Source organism: Pseudochaenichthys georgianus, unplaced genomic scaffold (assembly GCF_902827115.2).
Source record: "Pseudochaenichthys georgianus unplaced genomic scaffold, fPseGeo1.2 scaffold_878_arrow_ctg1, whole genome shotgun sequence".
Lineage (NCBI taxonomy): Eukaryota > Metazoa > Chordata > Actinopteri > Perciformes > Channichthyidae > Pseudochaenichthys > Pseudochaenichthys georgianus.
In genome coordinates this window covers 26,563-51,102 of record NW_027263417.1, presented here as the reverse complement: position 1 = coordinate 51,102, position 24,540 = coordinate 26,563, and the positions used below count along the sequence as shown (strand labels likewise).

The window sequence follows — 24,540 nt, the reverse complement described above, 5'->3', positions numbered from 1 at the left end:
CATGATTCAGGTCCTACCTGACAGACCGTAGCTTCTCAGTGCAGCTAGGTGCCTTCTCCTCTGCTAAAGCCCCTCTTACCTGTGGGGTTCTCCAAGGCTCTATCCTGGGCCCCATCCTCTTTTTACTGTACATACACTGGCCCTATTCTATTCTCACTAAACACAATATTCCCTTCCACTGCTACGCAGACGATGTACAGATCTATCTGCCTCTCAAAGCAAATGTCAAACACTCACTACAGCAGTTGATGGACTGCTTGATAGAGATAAAATCCTGGCTGAGCAAATACTTGCTTAACCTCAACGAGAGCAAGACTGAGGTAATCTTTTTTGGACCCCAACCTCCAGCCTCTCCGGTTGATATTCTGGGCTCTCTCAATTAAAACATCCTCCCCTCTGTCATGAACCTTGGAGTGACCTTCACTAGTACTTTTAAATTCGACAAGCAGGTCAGCACCCTAGTAAAATCCTGCTTTTTTTTAAATAAGACTATTGGCCAAGACCAAGTCGTATTTATCTTTTAAAGACCTAGAAAGGGTTATTCATGCCTTTGTTACCTCAAGACTGGATTACTGCAACGCTCTGTATGTGGGTATGGACCAGGCCTCAATTAGACGCCTGCAGCTAGTCCAGAACGCAGCTGCACGTCTTCTGACTGGCCACAAAAAGCGTGACCACATCACTCCAATTATGGCATTCACTGACTTCCAATTCGGTTCCAAATTGATTTTAAAATCCTTTTATTTGTTTTCAAAGCCCTAAATGGACTGGCTCTGGCCTATATAGCCGAACTCCTCCATCGCTACACCCCAGCCAGAGCTTTAAGGTCTGCTGACCAGCTGCTGCTGGTAGTGCCCAAGACCAGGCTCAAAACCCGAGGGCACCGAGCCTTCGCAGCAGCTGGCTCCAGGCTCTGGAACACTCTGCCCCTCCATGTGAGGTCGGCCCAGACCCTAGGGGTTTTAAATCCTCACTGAAGACTCACTTCTTCTCCCTGGCCTTCTAGTCAGAGCGGAGCACGACACCTGACTACTCCTGTGATTTTGTTTTTTATATTTCTGTTGTAAATTATTGTCTTTTATTGTGATTGTAGTAATGTGTTTTTATTACCTGTACAGCACTTTGGCTCGACCAAAAATCGCTTTTAAATGTGCTATATAAATAAAACTTGATTTGATAGCTGTCTCTGTATTTATTGGAAGGTTCTGACAAAGTGTAGTGTTTCCTGCCACACCTGAGCGAATCCATTATACATTACAATACTCTCCAAGTCCTGAGAACAACATCAAGACACTTCTGCTACATTTGATGAGAGATCAAATTATTTTTAGCAATAAGTTCTTAATAAAATTGGTACTGTTGGACTCAGTACTTGTTAGACTACTACCACAAATACAATGAGGTACTTTTACTGTACTCTTTGATTAATACTGAGTACAATAATTCCTGTATTGTATATGAACTATGAATTATTGTACTCAGGACAGGAGTTTAACCAAGTATTACTCAAAAAGTACAGGGTAAAAATACTTGATTGTACTTGTGCTAGTAGTCCAAGTAGTACTGAGTCCAACAGTATCAATTTCATGTAGAACCTATGGTAACAAATAATTGTATCCCTGAACAAATATAGCAAAATACATGAATGATTGTACTCAGGAGGGGAATTTGACTGAGTATTACTCAAAACGTACAAGGCAAGGCAAGGCAAGGCAAGTTTATTTATATAGCACTTTTCAACACAAGGCAATTCAAAGTGCTTTACAAAAAACGAAAGACATTAAGAAAATGGCATTTAAAATCAGTCATTAAAAAGAAAAGCTAATCAAATAAACATAAAAAGAAAAAGAAAAAATACATGTATAAAAGTTAAAGTGCAGTCTAAGATATGAATAGTTCAATTAAAAGCAGCGATAAAAAGAAAAGTCTTCAGCCTGGATTTAAAAGTAGTCAGAGTTGCAGCGGACCTGCAGGTTTCTGGGAGTTTGTTCCAGATATTTGGAGCATAATAACTGAACGCTGCTTCTCCATGTTTAGTTCTGACTCTGGGGACAGAAAGCTGACCAGTCCCTGAAGACCTGAGAGATCTGGATGGTTCATAATTTAGCAGGAGGTCAGAAATGTATTTTGGGCCTAAACCATTCAGTGCTTTATAAACCAGCAGCAGTATTTTGAAATCTATTCTTTGACACACAGGAAGCCAGGGTAAAGACTTCAGAACAGGAGTGATGTGATCCACTCTCTTAGTGTTAGTGAGGACTCGAGCAGCGGCGTTCTGAATCAGCTGCAGCTTCCTAATAGATTTTTTAGTGAGACCTGTGAAGACACTATTGCAGTAGTCCAGTCTACTGAAGATAAAAGCATGGACGAGTTTTTCCAAATCCTGCTGTGACATTAGTCTTTTAATCCTATATATGTTCTTTAGGTGATAGTAGGCTGATTTAGTAACTGTTTTAATGTGACTGTTGAAACTCAGGTCAGAGTCCATGACTACACCTAGATTTCTGGCTTTATCTGTTGTTTTGAACATTGCAGGCTGAAGCTCAGCGCTAACTTTTATACGTTCTGACTTGGCTCCAAAATCCATTACCTCAGTTTTATCTTTGTTTAATTGGAGAAAGTTCTGACACATCCAGTCATTGATTTGTTCAATGCACTTACTCAGTGTTGGAATTGGAGCATAGTCTCCTGGTGAAATTGTTACTTAAATGTGTGTGTCATCTGCATAGCTATGGTAACTTATTTTGTTGTTTTTCATTATCTGAGCCAGTGGTAGCATGTAGATATTAAAGAGAAGAGGCCCCAAGATGGAGCCTTGAGGTACCCCACATGTCATATTTGTCAACTCAGATATCTATTTACCTATAGAAACAAAGTTGTTTCTGTCCTTTAAGTAGGATTCAAACCAATTTAGAACTGTTTCCGAAAGTCCCACCCAGTTTTCCAGTCGGTCTAGTAATATGCTGTGGTCAACAAAGCAAAAGCAAAAGTACTTCATTGTATTTGTGGTAGTCGTCTAACAAGTACTGAGTCCAACAGTACCCATTTTATTGAGAACTTATGGCTTAAAATAGTTGTATCCCTCATCAAATATAGCAGAAGTGGCTTGAGGAGACTTTGACAGAGAATAAAAGTACACAGTAAAAGTACTTCATGTATTTCATTTTGGAACACACACATATACCTATGAAGTTGGCCAGATGTGTGTAAATTACTGTTCATGGTAATTTGAAAACAAATGCTGGTGTCGGACACACACACACACACACACACACACACACACACACACACACACACACACACACACACACACACACACACACACACACACACACAGAGCTGAGCAGTGCACAAACACACACGTCATGCGCCTTGTGGCATTGACTCAGCTAAGGTGATAAATAGTCTTTGTTTTCATATAATATCATTTTTAATTCAATCAGCAACACATTTTTTCATGTAATAATTCCGCAGTTGTACTGTGTCCATTCCATAATATTTAAGGTCATCTCAATTTAGATTGATGTTGTGACTTCAGCAGATGACACCCTGCTTTTATTTCTGGTCCTGGAAATATTTTAAGTAGAATATTTAATTCATATGTTGTAAGATTAAAGTTTAACAACACATGAAAATCACACATGGATGAACTTAAACATTAGTGGAAAGAGAGAGCTTTGTGGTTTTCCATGATGTTCATACTATATTTATTGGAACCAGTTTGTACTAACAAAGATAAAACTAGAATGATTCCAGAAGTAAAACCAAACCCAAAGATCATTAGAAAGTGATATGGGAAATATTGACTTGGTGATGTTTTGACTTTTGTGAATGAATGTGAATAAGGTTACTTTTATATATAATATCTCACAGAAATGTAATCAGAAGACATGTCACTTTTATAATACACACATTCATCTTTATTATTTTAAATGTTGAAACCATCGACACAAGCAGAAACAGGTTGATGTTGAAACATGTCCTGAGAGCCAGAGAGCAGACTGAGAGCAGTGTGAGAGAGAAAGCAGAGTCCCAGTGAGTCAGCTCAGGACTGGGAGCACTGGTCTCTCCTCAGTGTCTCTGAGAGCGGAGTCTGGGAGCCCTGGGTGGCCTCACAGGTCACAGAGACCACCTTCCTCCACTGGTCTGCAGAGAGCCTCAGGGTGCTGCTCCAGCTGTAGTGAGCGTCCTTCTCCAGCACCCCGGGGCTCCTGCTCTCCTCCCAGCTGCTGCTGCTGCTGCTGCCGTCCACCTTCCAGGCCAGACTCCAGTCTGAGGGGAAGCCCTTGTTGGCCAGGCACATGAGCGTGGCCTTCCCCTGCTGCAGCTCTTCTGCGGAGGGGGGCAGCACCGTCAGGGTGGGACGGACATCACCTAGGAGACACCAATCAAATTAGAGGACAGGGAGCACACAGCTGTCCATCAACCAGCAGACACTGGGACACCTTTACTGTGAGAGCGTTTCTCCTTTAAGGAGTTTCTGTCAGATGCTGGTTCTGCTCCGTCAGTCTCTCACTCACACATTGTTTCACTTCCCTTCAAGAAGCCTCTCATGCAAATCAGCACGGAGACACTTCGTACAGAATCACCTGAAATATGTCACACTACACTGGAAATAAAGTACAACATTAGGACACATTTTAAATAGCTGTGGTCTAAATCATCCAGAAGCTGAACTCTACAAACCATAATTAAATTATTTAGTGGATGAATGAACAAATACGGGAAATGAAACAATCAATTGAGCTTAACGTGAATCTCAATAATTACCCAGTTTTACAAACTTTAAAATAATGTCTGAAAGAATTCAACACATTTTTAAATACCCATCGTTATCTTTACTCTGTTCAACCGTAGTTAAAAACTGTATCCGTAATTTATTTGAAAACAGACGGAGAATCGAGAACAAATGAAGAACAAGTGAATGAAACATTATCAGTTTCATCATTTCACATGTGAAGCTGTTTGAATGACAGCATGTTGGGAATGTATAAAGACATGTCAGGAAAAGCTGCTCCGACTTAGGCTCAATGACGAAGAGAAATAAAGACATGAATACTATCTAAACATTACAATTAAAATAATATATATCTATCTCTCAAACCTTCTAACACAGAATTAAAACGTCATCATATTTACTTTCTGTGCAGAAACTTACTTCCAACATCCAGTCTGGTTCCTCCACCAAAAGTCCACCACAGTGACACAAAGCCATTGAGCCGCCGTACAGAAACCTCTCCCTGTAGAGAGACACGGCTCTCTGACTTTGACTCACTGAACTGAACCTACCAGCCCTCGAGAAGCTACTTCACCATTAAAGGTGGACATAATGATGTATTCTCTGTTCGATGTTTAACTCTCATGAAAACATTTAAACGTCTTTTGCTGGAGTAAAGTTAGCCTCTTAGTTCAACGTGTTTATAAAAGTATGGATACAATAACAAGGAGAGGCAACTATTTCTCCTAGTGAGCTGAATAACAAGCACAACGAAAGAGAAATTGCTCTTATAAATTAACACTTGACTTACTTCCAACATCCAGTCTGGTTCCTCCGCCGAACGTGTACCACAGTGACACAAAGCCATTGAGCCGCCGTACAGAAACCTCTCCCTGTAGAGAGACACGGCTCTCTGACTTTGACACAAACACACTCACCAAACACATCCACGGGTTACCCACTTTATATAATAACTGCTTCCAGTGTTTGAACCAGATTCACAAACTATGGAGAAGTGTTGAGTCTTTTTTATTTTAGATAGTTGTGGAGGAAGAGAGCTTTGATTCGAGTGGGAGTGAATTATAGGACAGTTTTAATGTTCTTTGGAAAGAACGAGTGAGCCCTGACCCAGTCCTTGAGCAGGGCACCGGACCCCCAAGTGCTCCCTGGCACATGCTCCTGGGCACCTATGTGCTTGCAAGGTGTGTAAAGACCACAGAGTGGAAACTGAACGTTCCCCCAGGGGAGGTCCATCTTCTTTCTCTTCTTCTTCTTTGTGATCAATAATCCAGGTCCCTGTTGGAGTCAGTCAGAGCATTTCCATAGAGAGACACTTTGCATCAGCAGCACCATGCTCCAGTGCTCTGGGACACTTTATAGTCCTGAGAGCTGAGCACTGGATGACTGACAGCTGTCCTTCATGCCAACAGAAGCCACAGGAATCCTCCTCATCAAGAACATGACTTTGATCTGCGTCCTCATCTGGACTCTGCTCTGCTGCTGCTTCACAGGTAAAGTCCAGAGAATCAAACTCCTCTCCTCTGTGAACATCCGTCCCTCTGGAATGAAGCGGACAAAACCATGACGCTGCTTTGTGTCTTTGTCTCTCCTCAGAGTCCAGAGGCCAGGTCACAGTGACTCAGGCTGGAGCAGTGAGCTCTGCTCCGGGACGCTCCGTCTCCATCACGTGTAGGACCAGTCAGAATATTTATAATGTGTACTCTTTAGCCTGGTACCAACAGAGAGATGGAGGAACTCCTAAACTGCTCATTAAGCATACTAGCACTCGAGAAACAGGGATTTCAGAGCGTTTCACAGGCAGTGGATCAAACTCTGACTTCACTCTGACCATCAGTGGAGTCCAGCCTGAAGATGCAGCAGTTTACTACTGTCAGAGTGGCCATGTCATCAACAGTCAGTATGGTGTTCACACAGTGAAAAAGCGTCGTACAAAAACCTCCCTCAGTCAGACTGAACAGGAACTGAGCTGACTGCTGCAGCTGGAAGCTACTGCAGAGACTGATACACTTCACTGAGCACACACACACACAGACACACACACACACACACACACACACACACACACACACACACACACACACACACACACACACACACACACACACACACACACACACACACACACACACACACACACACACACACACACACACACCAGTATTAAAAAAAAGACCATTCACTTTATACTTTATAGAAAAATAGTTATAAATGAGAAAACATTTTTATTTAAAAGTCGACTCACAATGAAGTCTGTATATAAATTAAATATACTATAATAAGTTATTATTGTAATCCTGTTAAACACAATTCCTAACCTTCTCATAAGTTAGTTTGTTGATTCATATTCAATTCACACATAGTTTCCATTCAAACTTAAGGTGCTACATGTTAGCTTGTGTGAGTATGTCACATCGATACAAATACATTTAGAGCCCACAATGCCTACAGTTATCATTTGATTATATTTCTTCTAAATCCAAGCTGCAAAGTTTATTGTCATAACATATACACAACTGTGATGTACGAACAATTTCGATCGCAGGTTCCTCAACAGTGCAATTACAAGACATACAAAAATACATTTAAAAAACAATACTACAAATTCAAATAGTGCAAGCTCGGGTGTTTAATCGTCGTATAGCTGTGTGACGAAACTGTCCCTGAGTCTGGGGGTTTTGTTTGGTATAAAATAGTGCAAGAGAATGTTTTAAGATGTGCAAGTAAATACAAATAAAATATAAATAGTTCAAAAATAGTCTATATACAATCGGAATATGATACATTAGATACATAATGTTCAAGATGCAAACAGATGAATGTGTATGGATGCTCTTGAAAGCGTTCGAGTGTTTAAAAGTCTTATGGCCTGTGGGATGAAGCTGTCCCTGAGTCTGGGGGTGTTAGTCCTGATGCTGCGGTAGCGCCTGCCAGACGGCAGCAGACAGAACAGTTTGTGGCTGGGGTGATGGGGGTCTTTTGTAATCCTGAGGGCCTTCTTCCTGAGCCAGGTAAAGGTCCTCCATGGATGGCAGCTCCGTCCTGGGGATGTTCTGTGCAGTTCTCACCACCCTCTGTAAAGCCTTACGGTTGAGGGCGGTGCAGCTGCCGTACCAGGCCGTGATGCAGCCAGTCAGGACCCTCTCTACGGTGCACCTGCAGAACTTGCAGAGTATCCTGAGTCCATGTTGAACCTCTGCCGCCTTTCAGGAGTTTCTGCCAGATGTTGGTTCTGCTCCGTCAGTCTCTCACTCACACATTGGTTCACTTCCCTTCAAGAAGCCTCTCATGCTAATCAGCACGGAGACACTTCGTACAGAATCACCTGAAATATGTAAGACCACCAAAAGACACATTTCTAAACTATGTTATCATATTTTAAATTAAAGTTCTTATTGGATACATGAACAAATACATGGAATGAACTGTCAGCAAATATATTTTAAACATTTGAGACAGTATATTACACAATTTAGAAATGTTGCATAAGTTTAGAACAAGATGTATTATATGATTTGAACAACCAAAAACGAATTCAAATGTCCACTCTGCTCTGCCTCTTAACGTGACGTTTTTAAATGTACTGCTTTTTTTTTTGCAGAAAAAGAAAAAATACATGGATAAAAGTTAAAGTGCAGTCTAAGATATGAATAGTTCAATTAAAAGCAGCGACCAAAAGAAAAGTCTTCAGCCTGGATTTAAAAGTAGTCAGAGTTGCAGCGGACCTGCAGGTTTCTGGGAGTTTGTTCCAGATATTTGGAGCATAATAACTGAACGCTGCTTCTCCATGTTTAGTTCTGACTCTGGGGACAGAAAGCTGACCAGTCCCTGAAGACCTGAGAGATCTGGATGGTTCATAATTTAGCAGGAGGTCAGCAATGTATTTTGGGCCTAAACCATTCAGTGCTTTATAAACCAGCAGCAGTATTTTTGAAATCTATTCTTTGACACACAAGAAGCCAGTGTAAAGACTTCAGAACAGGAGTGATGTGATCCACTTTCTTAGTGTCAGTGAGGACTCGAGCAGCGGCGTTCTGAATCAGCTGCAGCTTCCTAATAGATTTTTTAGTGAGACCTGTGAAGACACCATTGCAGTAGTCCAGTCGACTGAAGATAAAAGCATGGACAAGTTTTTCCAAATCCTGCTGTGACATTAGTCTTTTAATCCTAGATATGTTCTTTAGGTGATAGTAGGCTGATTTAGTAACTGTTTCAATGTGACTGTTGAAACTCAGGTCAGAGTCCATGACTACACCTAGATTTCTGGCTTTATCTGTCGTTTTGAACATTGCAGGCTGAAGCTCAGCGCTAACTTTTATACGTTCTGCCTTGGCTCCAAAATCCATTACCTCAGTTTTATCTTTGTTTAATTGGAGAAAGTTCTGACACATCCAGTCATTGATTTGTTCAATGCACTTACTCAGTGTTTGAATTGGAGCATAGTCTCCTGGTGAAATTGTTACGTAAATTTGTGTGTCATCCGCATAGCTATGGTAACTTATTTTGTTGTTTTTCATTATCTGAGCCAGTGGTAGCATGTAGATGTTAAAGAGAAGAGGCCCCAAGATGGAGCCTTGAGGAACCCCACATATCATATTTGTCAACTCAGATATGTATGTACCTATAGAAACAAAGTTGTTTCTGTCCTTTAAGTAGGATTCAAACCAATTTAGAACTGTTTCCGAAAGTCCCACCCAGTTTTCCAGTCGGTCGAGTAATATGCTGTGGTCAAAAAAGCAAAATCAAAAGTACTTCATTGTATTTGTGGTAGTAGTCTAACAAGTACTGAGTCCAACAGAACCAATTTTATTGAGAACTTATGGCTTAAAATAATTGTATCCCTCATCAAATATAGCAGAAGTGGCTTGAATTTGTTCTCAGGGACTTTGACAGAGAATAAAAGTACACAGTAAAAGTACTTCATTTATTTCATTTGGGAACACACACATATACCTATGAAGTTGGCCAGATGTGTGTAAATTACTGTTCATGGTCATTTGAAAACAAATGCCGGTGTCTGACACACACACACACACACACACACACACACACACACACACACACACACACACACACAGAGCTGAGCAGAGCACAAACACACACGTCATGCGCCTTGTGGCATTGACTCAGCTAAGGTGATAAATAGTCTTTGTTTTCATATAATATCAGTTTTAATTCAATCAGCAACAAATCGTTTCATGTAATAATTCCGCAGTTGTACTGTGTCCATTCCATAATATTTAAGGTCATCTCAATTTAGATTGATGTTGTGACTTCAGCAGATGACAACCTGCTTTTATTTCTGGTCCTGGAAATATTTTAAGTAGAATATTTAATTCATATGTTGTAAGATTAAAGTTTAACAACACATGAAAATCACACATGGATGAACTTAAACATTAGTGGAAAGAGAGAGCTTTGTGGTTTTCCATGATGTTCATACTATATTTATTGGAACCAGTTTGTACTAACAAAGATAAAACTAGAATGATTCCAGAAGTAAAACCAAACCCAAAGATCATTAGAAAGTGATATGGGAAATATTGACTTGGTGATGTTTGACTTTTGTGAATGAATGTGAATAAGGTTACTTTTATATATAATATCTCACAGAAATGTAATCAGAAGACATGTCACTTTTATAATACACACATTCATCTTTATTATTTTAAATGTTGAAACCATCGACACAAGCAGAAACAGGTTGATGTTGAAACATGTCCTGAGAGCCAGAGAGCAGACTGAGAGCAGTGTGAGAGAGAAAGCAGAGTCCCAGTGAGTCAGCTCAGGACTGGGAGCACTGGTCTCTCCTCAGTGTCTCTGAGAGCGGAGTCTGGGAGCCCTGGGTGGCCTCACAGGTCACAGAGACCACCTTCCTCCACTGGTCTGCAGAGAGCCTCAGGGTGCTGCTCCAGCTGTAGTGGGCGTCCTTCTCCAGCACCCCGGGGCTCCTGCTCTCCTCCCAGCTGCTGCTGCTGCTGCTGCCGTCCACCTTCCAGGCCAGACTCCAGTCTGAGGGGAAGCCCTTGTTGGCCAGGCACATGAGCGTGGCCTTCCCCTGATGCAGCTCTTCTGCGGAGGGGGGCAGCACCGTCAGGGTGGGACGGACATCACCTAGGAGACACCAATCAGATTAGAGGACAGGGAGCACACAGCTGTCCATCAACCAGCAGACACTGGGACACCTTTACTGTGAGAGCGTTTCTCCTTTAAGGAGTTTCTATCAGATGCTGGTTCTGCTCCGTCAGTCTCTCACTCACACATTGTTTCACTTCCCTTCAAGAAGCCTCTCATGCAAATCAGCACGGAGACACTTCGTACAGAATCACCTGAAATATGTCACACTACACTGGAAATAAAGTACAACATTAGGACACATTTTAAATAGCTGTGGTCTAAATCATCCAGAAGCTGAACTCTACAAACCATAATTAAATTATTTAGTGGATGAATGAACAAATACGGGAAATGAAACAATCAATTGAGCTTAACGTGAATCTCAATAATTACCCAGTTTTACAAACTTTAAAATAATGTCTGAAAGAATTCAACACATTTTTAAATATCCATCGTTATCTTTACTCTGTTCAACCGTATTTAAAAACTGTATTCGTCATTTATTTGAAAACAGACGGAGAATCGAGAACAAATGAAGAACAAGTGAATGAAACATTATCAGTTTCATCATTTCACATCTGAAGCTGTTTGAATGACAGCATGTTGGGAATGTATAAAGACATGTCAGGAAAAGCTGCTCCGACTTAGGCTCAATGATGAAGAGAAATAAAGACGTGAATACTATCTAAACATTACAATTAAAATAATATATATCTATCTCTCAAACCTTCTAACACAGAATTAAAACGTCATCATATTTACTTTTGTGCAGAAACTTACTTCCAACATCCAGTCTGGTTCCTCCACCAAAAGTCCACCACAGTGACACAAAGCCATTGAGCCGCCGTACAGAAAACCTCTCCCTGTAGAGAGACACGGCTCTCTGACTTTGACTCACTGAACTAAACCTACCAGCCCTCGAGAAGCTACTTCACCATTAAAGGTGGACATAATGATGTATTCTCTGTTCGATGTTTAACTCTCATGAAAACATTTAAACGTCTTTCGCTGGAGTAAAGTTAGCCTCTTAGTTCAACGTGTTTATAAAAGTATGGATACAATAACAAGGAGAGGCAACTATTTCTCCTAGTGAGCTGAATAACAAGCACAACGAAAGAGAAATTGCTCTTATAAATTAACATTTGACTTACTTCCAACATCCAGTCTGGTTCCTCCACCGAACGTGTTCCACAGTGACACAAAGCCATTGAGCCGCCGTACAGAAACCTCTCCCTGTAGAGAGACACGGCTCTCTGACTTTGACACAAACACCCTCACCAAACACATCCACGGGTTACCCACTTTATATAATAACTGCTTCCAGTGTTTGAACCAGATTCACAAACTATGGAGAAGTGTTGAATCTTTTTTATTTTAGATAGTTGTGGAGGAAGAGAGCTTTGATTCGAGTGGGAGTGAATTATAGGACAGTTTTAATGTTCTTTGGAAAGAACAAGTGAGCCCTGACCCAGTCCTTGAGCAGGGCACCGGACCCCCAAGTGCTCCCTGGCACATGCTCCTGGGCACCTATGTGCTTGCAAGGTGTGTAAAGACCACAGAGTGGAAACTGAATGTTCCCCCAGGGGAGGTCCATCTTCTTTCTCTTCTTCTTCGTGATCAATAATCCAGGTCCCTGTTGGAGTCAGTCAGAGCATTTCCATAGAGAGACACTTTGCATCAGCAGCACCATGCTCCAGTGCTCTGGGACACTTTATAGTCCTGAGAGCTGAGCACTGGATGACTGACAGCTGTCCTTCATGCCAACAGAAGCCACAGGAATCCTCCTCATCAAGAACATGACTTTGATCTGCGTCCTCATCTGGACTCTGCTCTGCTGCTGCTTCACAGGTAAAGTCCAGAGAATCAAAGTCCTCTCCTCTGTGAACATCCGTCCCTCTGGAATGAAGCGGACAAAACCATGACGCTGCTTTGTGTCTTTGTCTCTCCTCAGAGTCCAGAGGCCAGGTCACAGTGACTCAGGCTGGAGCAGTGAGCTCTGCTCCGGGACGCTCCGTCTCCATCACATGTAGGACCAGTCAGAATATTTATAATGTGAACTATTTAGCCTGGTACCAACAGAGAGATGGAGGAACTCCTAAACTGCTCATTAAGCAAACTACTAGTCGAGAAACAGGGATTTCAGAGCGTTTCACAGGCAGTGGATCAAACTCTGACTTCACTCTGACCATCAGTGGAGTCCAGCCTGATGATGCAGCAGTTTACTACTGTCAGAGTGGACATCACATCAACAGTCAGTATGTGTTCACACAGTGAAAAAGCGTCGTACAAAAACCTCCCTCAGTCAGACTGAACAGGAACTGAGCTGACTGCTGCAGCTGGAAGCTACTGCAGAGACTGATACACTTCACTGAGCACACACACACACACACACACACACACACACACACACACACACACACACACACACACACACACACACACACACACACACACACACACACACACACACACACACACACACACCAGTATTAAAAAAAGACCATTCACTTTATACTTTATAGAAAAATAGTTATAAATGAGAAAACATTTTTATTTAAAAGTCGACTCACAATGAAGTCTGTATATAAATTAAATATACTATAATAAGTTATTATTGTAATCCTGTTAAACACAATTCCTAACCTTCTCATAAGTTAGTTTGTTGATTCATATTCAATTCACACATAGTTTCCATTCAAACTTAAGGTGCTACATGTTAGCTTGTGTGAGTATGTCACATCGATACAAATACATTTAGAGCCCACAATGCCTACAGTTATCATTTGATTATATTTCTTCTAAATCCAAGCTGCAAAGTTTATTGTCATAACATATACACAACTGTGATGTACGAACAATTTCGATCGCAGGTTCCTCAACAGTGCAATTACAAGACATACACAAATACATTTAAAAAACAATACTACAAATTCAAATAGTGCAAGCTCGGGTGTTTAATCGTCGTATAGCTGTGTGACGAAACTGTCCCTGAGTCTGGGGGTTTTGTTTGGTATAAAATAGTGCAAGAGAATGTTTTAAGATGTGCAAGTAAATACAAATAAAATATAAATAGTTCAAAAATAGTCTATATACAATCGGAATATGATACATTAGATACATAATGTTCAAGATGCAAACAGATGAATGTGTATGGATGCTCTTGAAAGCGTTCGAGTGTTTAAAAGTCTTATGGCCTGTGGGATGAAGCTGTCCCTGAGTCTGGGGGTGTTAGTCCTGATGCTGCGGTAGCGCCTGCCAGACGGCAGCAGACAGAACAGTTTGTGGCTGGGGTGATGGGGGTCTTTTGTAATCCTGAGGGCCTTCTTCCTGAGCCAGGTAAAGGTCCTCCATGGATGGCAGCTCCGTCCTGGGGATGTTCTGTGCAGTTCTCACCACCCTCTGTAAAGCCTTACGGTTGAGGGCGGTGCAGCTGCCGTACCAGGCCGTGATGCAGCCAGTCAGGACCCTCTCTACGGTGCACCTGCAGAACTTGCAGAGTATCCTGAGTCCATGTTGAACCTCTGCCGCCTTTCAGGAGTTTCTGCCAGATGTTGGTTCTGCTCCGTCAGTCTCTCACTCACACATTGGTTCACTTCCCTTCAAGAAGCCTCTCATGCTAATCAGCACGGAGACACTTCGTACAGAATCACCTGAAATATGTAAGACCACCAAAAGACACATTTCTAAACTATGTTATCATATTTTAAATTAAAGTTCTTATTGGATACATGAACAAATACATGGAATGAACTGTCAGCAAATATATTTTAAACATTTGAGACAGTATATTACACAATTTAGAAATGTTGCATAAGTTTAGAACAAGATGTATTATATGATTTGAACAACCAAAAACGAATTCAAATGTCCACTCTGCTCTGCCTCTTAACGTGACGTTTTTAAATGTACTGCTTTTTTTTTTTGCAGAAAAAGAAAAAATACATGGATAAAAGTTAAAGTGCAGTCTAAGATATGAATAGTTCAATTAAAAGCAGCGACCAAAAGAAAAGTCTTCAGCCTGGATTTAAAAGTAGTCAGAGTTGCAGCGGACCTGCAGGTTTCTGGGAGTTTGTTCCAGATATTTGGAGCATAATAACTGAACGCTGCTTCTCCATGTTTAGTTCTGACTCTGGGGACAGAAAGCTGACCAGTCCCTGAAGACCTGAGAGATCTGGATGGTTCATAATTTAGCAGGAGGTCAGCAATGTATTTTGGGCCTAAACCATTCAGTGCTTTATAAACCAGCAGCAGTATTTTTGAAATCTATTCTTTGACACACAAGAAGCCAGTGTAAAGACTTCAGAACAGGAGTGATGTGATCCACTTTCTTAGTGTCAGTGAGGACTCGAGCAGCGGCGTTCTGAATCAGCTGCAGCTTCCTAATAGATTTTTTAGTGAGACCTGTGAAGACACCATTGCAGTAGTCCAGTCGACTGAAGATAAAAGCATGGACAAGTTTTTCCAAATCCTGCTGTGACATTAGTCTTTTAATCCTAGATATGTTCTTTAGGTGATAGTAGGCTGATTTAGTAACTGTTTCAATGTGACTGTTGAAACTCAGGTCAGAGTCCATGACTACACCTAGATTTCTGGCTTTATCTGTCGTTTTGAACATTGCAGGCTGAAGCTCAGCGCTAACTTTTATACGTTCTGCCTTGGCTCCAAAATCCATTACCTCAGTTTTATCTTTGTTTAATTGGAGAAAGTTCTGACACATCCAGTCATTGATTTGTTCAATGCACTTACTCAGTGTTTGAATTGGAGCATAGTCTCCTGGTGAAATTGTTACGTAAATTTGTGTGTCATCCGCATAGCTATGGTAACTTATTTTGTTGTTTTTCATTATCTGAGCCAGTGGTAGCATGTAGATGTTAAAGAGAAGAGGCCCCAAGATGGAGCCTTGAGGAACCCCACATATCATATTTGTCAACTCAGATATGTATGTACCTATAGAAACAAAGTTGTTTCTGTCCTTTAAGTAGGATTCAAACCAATTTAGAACTGTTTCCGAAAGTCCCACCCAGTTTTCCAGTCGGTCGAGTAATATGCTGTGGTCAAAAAAGCAAAATCAAAAGTACTTCATTGTATTTGTGGTAGTAGTCTAACAAGTACTGAGTCCAACAGAACCAATTTTATTGAGAACTTATGGCTTAAAATAATTGTATCCCTCATCAAATATAGCAGAAGTGGCTTGAATTTGTTCTCAGGGACTTTGACAGAGAATAAAAGTACACAGTAAAAGTACTTCATTTATTTCATTTGGGAACACACACATATACCTATGAAGTTGGCCAGATGTGTGTAAATTACTGTTCATGGTCATTTGAAAACAAATGCCGGTGTCTGACACACACACACACACACACACACACACACACACACACACACACACACACACACACAGAGCTGAGCAGAGCACAAACACACACGTCATGCGCCTTGTGGCATTGACTCAGCTAAGGTGATAAATAGTCTTTGTTTTCATATAATATCAGTTTTAATTCAATCAGCAACAAATCGTTTCATGTAATAATTCCGCAGTTGTACTGTGTCCATTCCATAATATTTAAGGTCATCTCAATTTAGATTGATGTTGTGACTTCAGCAGATGACAACCTGCTTTTATTTCTGGTCCTGGAAATATTTTAAGTAGAATATTTAATTCACATGTTGTAAGATTAAAGTTTAACAACACATGAAAATCACACATGGATGAACTTAAACATTAGTGGTAAGAGAGAGCTTTGTGGTTTTCCATGATGTTCATACTATATTTATTGGAACCAATTTGTACTAACAAAGATAAAACTAGAACGATTCCAGAAGTAAAACCAAACCCAAAGATCATTAGAAAGTAATATGGGAAATATTGACTTTTTTGACTTTTGTGAATGAATGTGAATAAGGTTACTTTTATATATAATATCTCACAGAAATGTAATCAGAAGACATGTCACTTTTATAATACACACATTCATCTTTATTATTTTAAATGTTGAAACCATCGACACAAGCAGAAACAGGTTGATGTTGAAACATGTCCTGAGAGCCAGAGAGCAGACTGAGAGCAGTGTGAGAGAGAAAGCAGAGTCCCAGTGAGTCAGCTCAGGACTGGGAGCACTGGTCTCTCCTCAGTGTCTCTGAGAGCGGAGTCTGGGAGCCCTGGGTGGCCTCACAGGTCACAGAGACCACCTTCCTCCACTGGTCTGCAGAGAGCCTCAGGGTGCTGCTCCAGCTGTAGTGGGCGTCCTTCTCCAGCACCCCGGGGCTCCTGCTCTCCTCCCAGCTGCTGCTGCTGCTGCTGCTGCCGTCCACCTTCCAGGCCAGACTCCAGTCTGAGGGGAAGCCCTTGTTGGCCAGGCACATGAGCGTGGCCTTCCCCTGCTGCAGCTCTTCTGCGGAGGGGGGCAGCACCGTCAGGGTGGGACGGACATCACCTAGGAGACACCAATCAGATTAGAGGACAGGGAGCACACAGCTGTCCATCAACCAGCAGACACTGGGACACCTTTACTGTGAGAGCGTTTCTCCTTTAAGGAGTTTCTGTCAGATGTTGGTTCTGCTCCGTCAGTCTCTCACTCACACATTGTTTCACTTCCCTTCAAGAAGCCTCTCATGCAAATCAGCACGGAGACACTTCGTACAGAATCACCTGAAATATGTCACACTACACTGGAAATAAAGTACAACATTAGGACACATTTTAAATAGCTGTGGTCTAAATCATCCAGAAGCTGAACTCTACAAACCATAATTAAATTATTTAGTGGATGAATGAACAAATACGGGAAATGAAACAATCAATTGAGCTTAACGTGAATCTCAATAATTACCCAGTTTTACAAACTTTAAAATAATGTCTGAAAGAATTCAACACATTTTTAAATATCCATCGTTATCTTTACTCTGTTCAACCGTAGTTAAAAACAGTATTCGTCATTTATTTGAAAACAGACGGAGAATCGAGAACAAATGAAGAACAAGTGAATGAAACATTATCAGTTTCATCATTTCACATGTGAAGCTGTTTGAATGACAGCATGTTGGGAATGTATAAAGACATGTCAGGAAAAGCTGCTCCGACTTAGGCTCAATGACGAAGAGAAATAAAGACATGAATACTATCTAAACATTACAATTAAAATAATATATATCTATCTCTCAAACCTTCTAACACAGAATTAAAACGTCATCATATTTACTTTTTGTGCAGAAACTTACTTCCAACATCCAGTCTGGTTCCTCCACCAAAAGTCCACCACAGTGACACAAAGTCATTGAGCCGCCGTACAGAAACCTCTCCCTGTAGAGAGACACGGCTCTCTGACTTTGACTCACTGAACTGAACCTACCAGCCCTCGAGAAGCTACTTCACCATTAAAGGTGGACATAATGATGTATTCTCTGTTCGATGTTTAACTCTCATGAAAACATTTAAACGTCTTTTGCTGGAGTAAAGTTAGCCTCTTAGTTCAACGTGTTTATAAAAGTATGGATACAATAACAAGGAGAGGCAACTATTTCTCCTAGTGAGCTGAATAACAAGCACAACGAAAGAGAAATTGCTCTTATAAATTAACATTTGACTTACTTCCAACATCCAGTCTGGTTCCTCCACCGAACGTGTTCCACAGTGACACAAAGCCATCGAGCCGCCGTACAGAAACCTCTCCCTGTAGAGAGACACGGCTCTCTGACTTTGACACAAACACACTCACCACACACATCCACGGGTTACCCACTTTATATAATAACTGCTTCCAGTGTTTGAACCAGATTCACAAACTATGGAGAAGTGTTGAATCTTTTTTATTTTAGATAGTTGTGGAGGAAGAGAGCTTTGATTCGAGTGGGAGTGAATTATAGGACAGTTTTAATGTTCTTTGGAAAGAACGAGTGAGCCCTGACCCAGTCCTTGAGCAGGGCACCGGACCCCCAAGTGCTCCCTGGCACATGCTCCTGGGCACCTATGTGCTTGCAAGGTGTGTAAAGACCACAGAGTGGAAACTGAATGTTCCCCCAGGGGAGGTCCATCTTCTTTCTCTTCTTCTTCGTGATCAATAATCCAGGTCCCTGTTGGAGTCAGTCAGAGCATTTCCATAGAGAGACACTTTGCATCAGCAGCACCATGCTCCAGTGCTCTGGGACACTTTATAGTCCTGAGAGTTGAGCACTGGATGACCGACAGCTGTCCTTCATGCCAACAGAAGCCACAGGAATCCTCCTCATCAAGAACATGACTTTGATCTGCGTCCTCATCTGGACTCTGCTCTGCTGCTGCTTCACAGGTAAAGTCCAGAGAATCAAACTCCTCTCCTCTGTGAACATCCGTCCCTCTGGAATGAAGCGGACAAAACCATGACGCTGCTTTGTGTCTTTGTCTCTCCTCAGAGTCCAGAGGCCAGGTCACAGTGACTCAGGCTGGAGCAGTGAGCTCTGCTCCGGGACGCTCCGTCTCCATCACATGTAGGACCAGTCAGAATATTTATAGTGACGATTTTGCCTGGTACCAACAGAGAGATGGAGGAACTCCTAAACTGCTCATTTACGATACTAGCACTCGAGAATCAGGGATTTCAGAGCGTTTCACAGGCAGTGGATCAAACTCTGACTTCACTCTGACCATCAGTGGAGTCCAGTCTGATGATGCAGCAGTTTACTACTGTCAGAGTCTCCATTACATCAACAGTCAGTGGGTGTTCACACAGTGAAAAAGCGTCGTACAAAAACCTCCCTCAGTCAGACTGAACAGGAACTGAGCTGACTGCTGCAGCTGGAAGCTACTGCAGAGACTGATACACTTCACTGAGCACACACACACACACACACACACCCACACACACACACACACACACACACACACAAACACACACACACACACACACACACACACACACACTCACACACACTTTCTTCTCCATTAAGTGTGTCACTTTTTTCTTTTTCAAGCAAAGACTTCTGAAATATTTCTAATTAAAAGAATGAACTCATCCACACAATAGTAAAATAGTAAATCTGTAAAAGCCACACTAAACTCATTGGTCCTCAGCTTCTCTTTGAACAGTGTTGACTTCTGTCTCACTGGAGTGACTCCCAAAGATCAAAAGTCCGACTTCAAATCAAACATCAGCTTCACTTTAAAGTCTGCAGTGAGGTAAATCCAGCATGCCCTGATCAAGAGACGTGTCTGACCTCTAGTGACACAGCGCTGGAGAAGATCAGAGATAAACATGTCGATCTCTAAAAGGGACCACAAGTATCTTAAACTGGATTCTTTATTTAATGTGGAGCCATGAACAAAAATCAAGACAGCTGTTACATGAGATCTTTTCAGAGCCGGTCAAAGTTCATTTAACAGTCCTTTGAACATTTCAGTGAGTGATGGATGTGAAAGTTAAGCAGAAATGGAATCACACCGTTTAAATGGACAAACACATCTGTAAATGATCATCTCCAGCTTAGCTTGAAGCACATTGTGATACAACTTAACAAATAATGTCAACGGTAAACAACAGATTTGAATCCAACACTTCATGCTGCTCAACAGTCAATGTCTGATCTCAAGTGTCAGCTATATTTCAGACAGTAGATTTGAACAGATGATAAAACAAGGAGCATCTGAAAACTGAAATAAACAGACAAACAGGCATTAATTGATATCTATAGGGCAATTATGAGGGCGACACTGGATTACGGGTGTATAATATATGCAGCAGCAGCAAAAACGTCATTACTAAAAATGGATAGATTACAATATAAAGCGTTACGGTTGTGTATAGGAGCAATTAAGTCAACCCGTATTAATGCAATACTAGTTGAAGCATGAGAGACTCCATTGGAGCTAAGAAGAGAGAACATTGCTCTTGCTTATTGGGTCAGGTTAAAAGGAAGTGGGGAAGGAAATATCACAAACAAAACATTACAGGAGTGCTGGGAATATTCGTAGTTCCAGGGGCGTGGGTTTGGATGGACAAGTAAAGGGAAAGTAAGGACATACAACATGCAGGATTTAGAGTTTTCACCATCAAATCCATTTAGCAGTGTTCCCCCACGGCTTTTTCCAATAGTAAATATAGATATGAGTATTGTAGAAAAGAAAAGAGAGTGGCAAATAAATGAAGTAGGTGTAGTGCAGAGAGAAGGGAGTCGGAGGCGGTGCATCGAAGGTGCAAAGTTGGTTTTATTGAGCAGCAGAGAACCACATGTTGCCGGCTTGAAGTCCGGGAAGAGAAGGGAAGAAGAGAAAGGAGGGCACACAGTAGGTACACAGGAGGTACAGTCAACATGTGTGTCCGTGCGAAACAATACCCCCTACCTGTAGTTCCACGAGTGAATTATGATAAACAGTGATCACTACACAAGCCCCCACAGAATTCAAACATGGACACAATCCTCACGACCAGGAGGAAGCACCACAGGGGCAGAGGAGGGTGGGGCCGCAGGCGAGGGCCAGGCCATGGAACGGGCCGTCGGAAGGAGGCCGCAGGAGAGGGCAGGGGCCCAACGAAGGCGAGGGCACCCCCACCGGGGGTTGGGGGGCGGGCCACGGAACGGGCCGTCGTAAGGGGGCCGCAGGGGGCCGTGCTAGGCGTTGTGGCGAATGAAGAAAACATATGCCAGCCGTAGAAAGCTGGGTCGCTGGGCGACGTGGGGACGGGCGTGAATATCCCGGTGGCATCACAGGCTCTGCCCTTGCATGATTCAGGTCCTACCTGACAGACCGTAGCTTCTCAGTGCAGCTAGGTGCCTTCTCCTCTGCTAAAGCCCCTTTTACCTGTGGGGTTCCCCAAGGCTCTATCCTGGGCCCCATCCTCTTTTTACTGTACATACACTGGCCCTATTCTATTCTCACAAAACACAATATTCCCTTCCACTGCTATGCAGACGATGTACAGATTTATCTGCCTCTCAAAGCAAATGTCAAACACTCACTACAGCAGTTGATGGACTGCTTTATAGAGATAAAATCCTGGCTGAGCAAATACTTCCTTAACCTCAACGAGAGCAAGACTGAGGTCATCTTTTTTTGACCCCAACCTCCAGCCTCTCCGGTTGATATTCTGGGCTCTCTCAATTAAAACATCCTCCCCTCTGTCATGAACCTTGGAGTGACCTTCACGAGCACTTTTAAATTCGACAAGCAGGTCAGCACCCTAGTAAAATCCTGCTTTTTTTTAAATAAGACTATTGGCCAAGACCAAGTCGTATTTATCTTTTAAAGACCTAGAAAGGGTTATTCATGCCTTTGTTACCTCAAGACTGGATTACTGCAACGCTCTGTATGTGGGTATGGACCAGGCCTCAATTAGACGCCTGCAGCTAGTCCAGAACGCAGCTGCACGTCTTCTGACTGGCCACAAAAAGCGTGACCACATCACCCCAATTATGGCCTTCACTGACTTCCAATTCCGTTCCAAATTGATTTTAAAATCCTTGTATTTGTTTTCAAAGCCCTAAATGGGCTGGCTCTGGCCTATATAGCCGAACTCCTCCATCGCTACACCCCAGCCAGAGCTTTAAGGTCGGCTGACCAGCTGCTGCTGGTAGTGCCCAAGACCAGGCTCAAAACCCGAGGGCACCGAGCCTTCGCAGCAGCTGGCCCCAGGCTCTGGAACACTCTGCCCCTCCATGTGAGGTCGGCCCAGACCCTAGGGGTTTTAAATCCTCACTGAAGACTCACTTCTTCTCCCTGGCCTTCTAGTCAGAGCGGAGCACGACACCTGACTACTCCCTGTGATTTTGTTTTTTATATTTCTGTTGTAAATTATTGTCTTTTATTGTGATTGTAGCAATGTGTTTTTATTACCTGTACAGCACTTTGGCTCGACCAAAAATCGCTTTTAAATGTGCTATATAAATAAAACTTGATTTGATAGCTGTCTCTGTATTTATTGGAAGGTTCTGACAAAGTGTAGTGTTTCCTGCCACACCTGAGCGAATCCATTATACATTACAATACTCTCCAAGTCCTGAGAACAACATCAAGACACTTCTGCTACATTTGATGAGAGATCAAATTATTTTTAGCAATAAGTTCTTAATAAAATTGGTACTGTTGGACTCAGTACTTGTTAGACTACTACCACAAATACAATGAGGTACTTCTACTGTACTCTTTGATTAATACTCGGTCAAACTCCCGTCCTGAGTACAATAATTCCTGTATTGTATATGAACTATGAATTATTGTACTCAGGACAGGAGTTTAACCAAGTATTACTCAAAAAGTACAGGGTAAAAATACTTGATTGTACTTGTGCTAGTAGTCCAAGTAGTACTGAGTCCAACAGTATCAATTTCATGTAGAACTTATGGTAACAAATCATTTTATCCCTGAACAAATATAGCAAAATACATGAATGATTGTACTCAGGAGGGGAATTTGACTGAGTATTACTCAAAACGTACAAGGCAAGGCAAGGCAAGGCAAGTTTATTTATATAGCACTTTTCAACACAAGGCAATTCAAAGTGCTTTACAAAAAACGAAAGACATTAAGAAAATGGCATTTAAAATCAGTCATTAAAAAGAAAAGACAATAAAATAAACATTAAAAGAAAAAGAAAAAATACATGTATAAAAGTTAAAGTGCAGTCTAAGATATGAATAGTTCAATTAAAAGCAGCGACAAAAAGAAAAGTCCTCAGCCTGGATTTAAAAGTAGTAAGAGTTGCAGCGGACCTGCAGGTTTCTGGGAGTTTGTTCCAGATATTTGGAGCATAATAACTGAACGCTGCTTCTCCATGTTTAGTTCTGACTCTGGGGACAGAAAGCTGACCAGTCCCTGAAGACCTGAGAGATCTGGATGGTTCATAATTTAGCAGGAGGTCAGAAATGTATTTTGGGCCTAAACCATTCAGTGCTTTATAAACCAGCAGCAGTATTTTGAAATCTATTCTTTGACACACAGGAAGCCAGGGTAAAGACTTCAGAACAGGAGTGATGTGATCCACTTTCTTAGTGTCATGAGGACTCGAGCAGCGACGTTCTGAATCAGCTGCAGCTTTCTAATAGATTTTTTAGTGAGACCTGTGAAGACACCATTGCAGTAGTCGAGTCTACTGAAGATAAAAGCATGGACAAGTTTTTCCAAATCCTGCTGTGACATTAGTCTTTTAATCCTAGATATGTTCTTTAGGTGATAGTAGGCTGATTTAGTAACTGTTTTAATGTGACGGTTGAAACTCAGGTCAGAGTCCATGACTACACCTAGATTTCTGGCTTTATCTGTTGGTTTGAACATTGCAGACTGAAGCTCAGCGCTAGCTTTTATACCTTCTGACTTGGCTCCAAAAACCATTACCTCAGTTTTATCTTTGTTTAATTGGAGAAAGTTCTGACACATCCAGTCATTGATTTGTTCAATGCACTTACTCAGTGTTTGAATTGGAGCATAGTCTCCTGGTGAAATGGTTATGTAAATGTGTGTGTCATCTGCATAGCTATGGTAACTTATTTTGTTGTTTTTCATTATCTGAGCCAGTGGTAGCATGTAGACGTTAAAGAGAAGAGGCCCCAAGATGGAGCCTTGAGGTACCCCACATGTCATATTTGTCAACTCAGATATGTATTTACCTATAAAAACAAAGTTGTTTCTTTCCTTTAAGTAGGATTCAAACCAATTTAGAACTGTTTCCCAAAGTCCCACCCAGTTTTCCAGTCGGTCGAGTAATATGCAGTGGTCAACA

The 24,540-nt window shown here is 41.7% G+C and overlaps 6 gene segments (V, D, J or C); 3 read left to right on the top strand and 3 right to left on the bottom strand.

Moving 5' to 3' along the window:
- Window positions 1–3,893: 3,893 nt before the first annotated feature.
- On the bottom strand, window positions 3,894–5,897 carry LOC117444657 (Ig kappa-b4 chain C region-like). The segment is given in 2 exon segments: window positions 3,894–4,374; window positions 5,529–5,897. Coding segments are annotated over 2 exon segments (465 nt in total).
- A 128-nt stretch (window positions 5,898–6,025) lies between these two features.
- Window positions 6,026–6,723, top strand: LOC117444670 (immunoglobulin kappa variable 3-20-like). The segment is given in 2 exon segments: window positions 6,026–6,228; window positions 6,332–6,723. Coding segments are annotated over 2 exon segments (468 nt in total).
- Window positions 6,724–10,368: 3,645 nt separating this feature from the next.
- LOC117444658 (Ig kappa-b4 chain C region-like) lies at window positions 10,369–12,562 on the bottom strand. The segment is given in 2 exon segments: window positions 10,369–10,849; window positions 12,004–12,562. Coding segments are annotated over 2 exon segments (465 nt in total).
- A 47-nt stretch (window positions 12,563–12,609) lies between these two features.
- LOC117444663 (immunoglobulin kappa variable 3-20-like) lies at window positions 12,610–13,126 on the top strand. The segment is given in 2 exon segments: window positions 12,610–12,700; window positions 12,804–13,126. Coding segments are annotated over 2 exon segments (414 nt in total).
- A 3,679-nt stretch (window positions 13,127–16,805) lies between these two features.
- Window positions 16,806–18,683, bottom strand: LOC117444655 (Ig kappa-b4 chain C region-like). The segment is given in 2 exon segments: window positions 16,806–17,289; window positions 18,444–18,683. Coding segments are annotated over 2 exon segments (468 nt in total).
- A 279-nt stretch (window positions 18,684–18,962) lies between these two features.
- LOC117444667 (Ig kappa chain V region K16-167-like) lies at window positions 18,963–19,812 on the top strand. The segment is given in 2 exon segments: window positions 18,963–19,140; window positions 19,244–19,812. Coding segments are annotated over 2 exon segments (411 nt in total).
- Window positions 19,813–24,540: the final 4,728 nt, after the last annotated feature.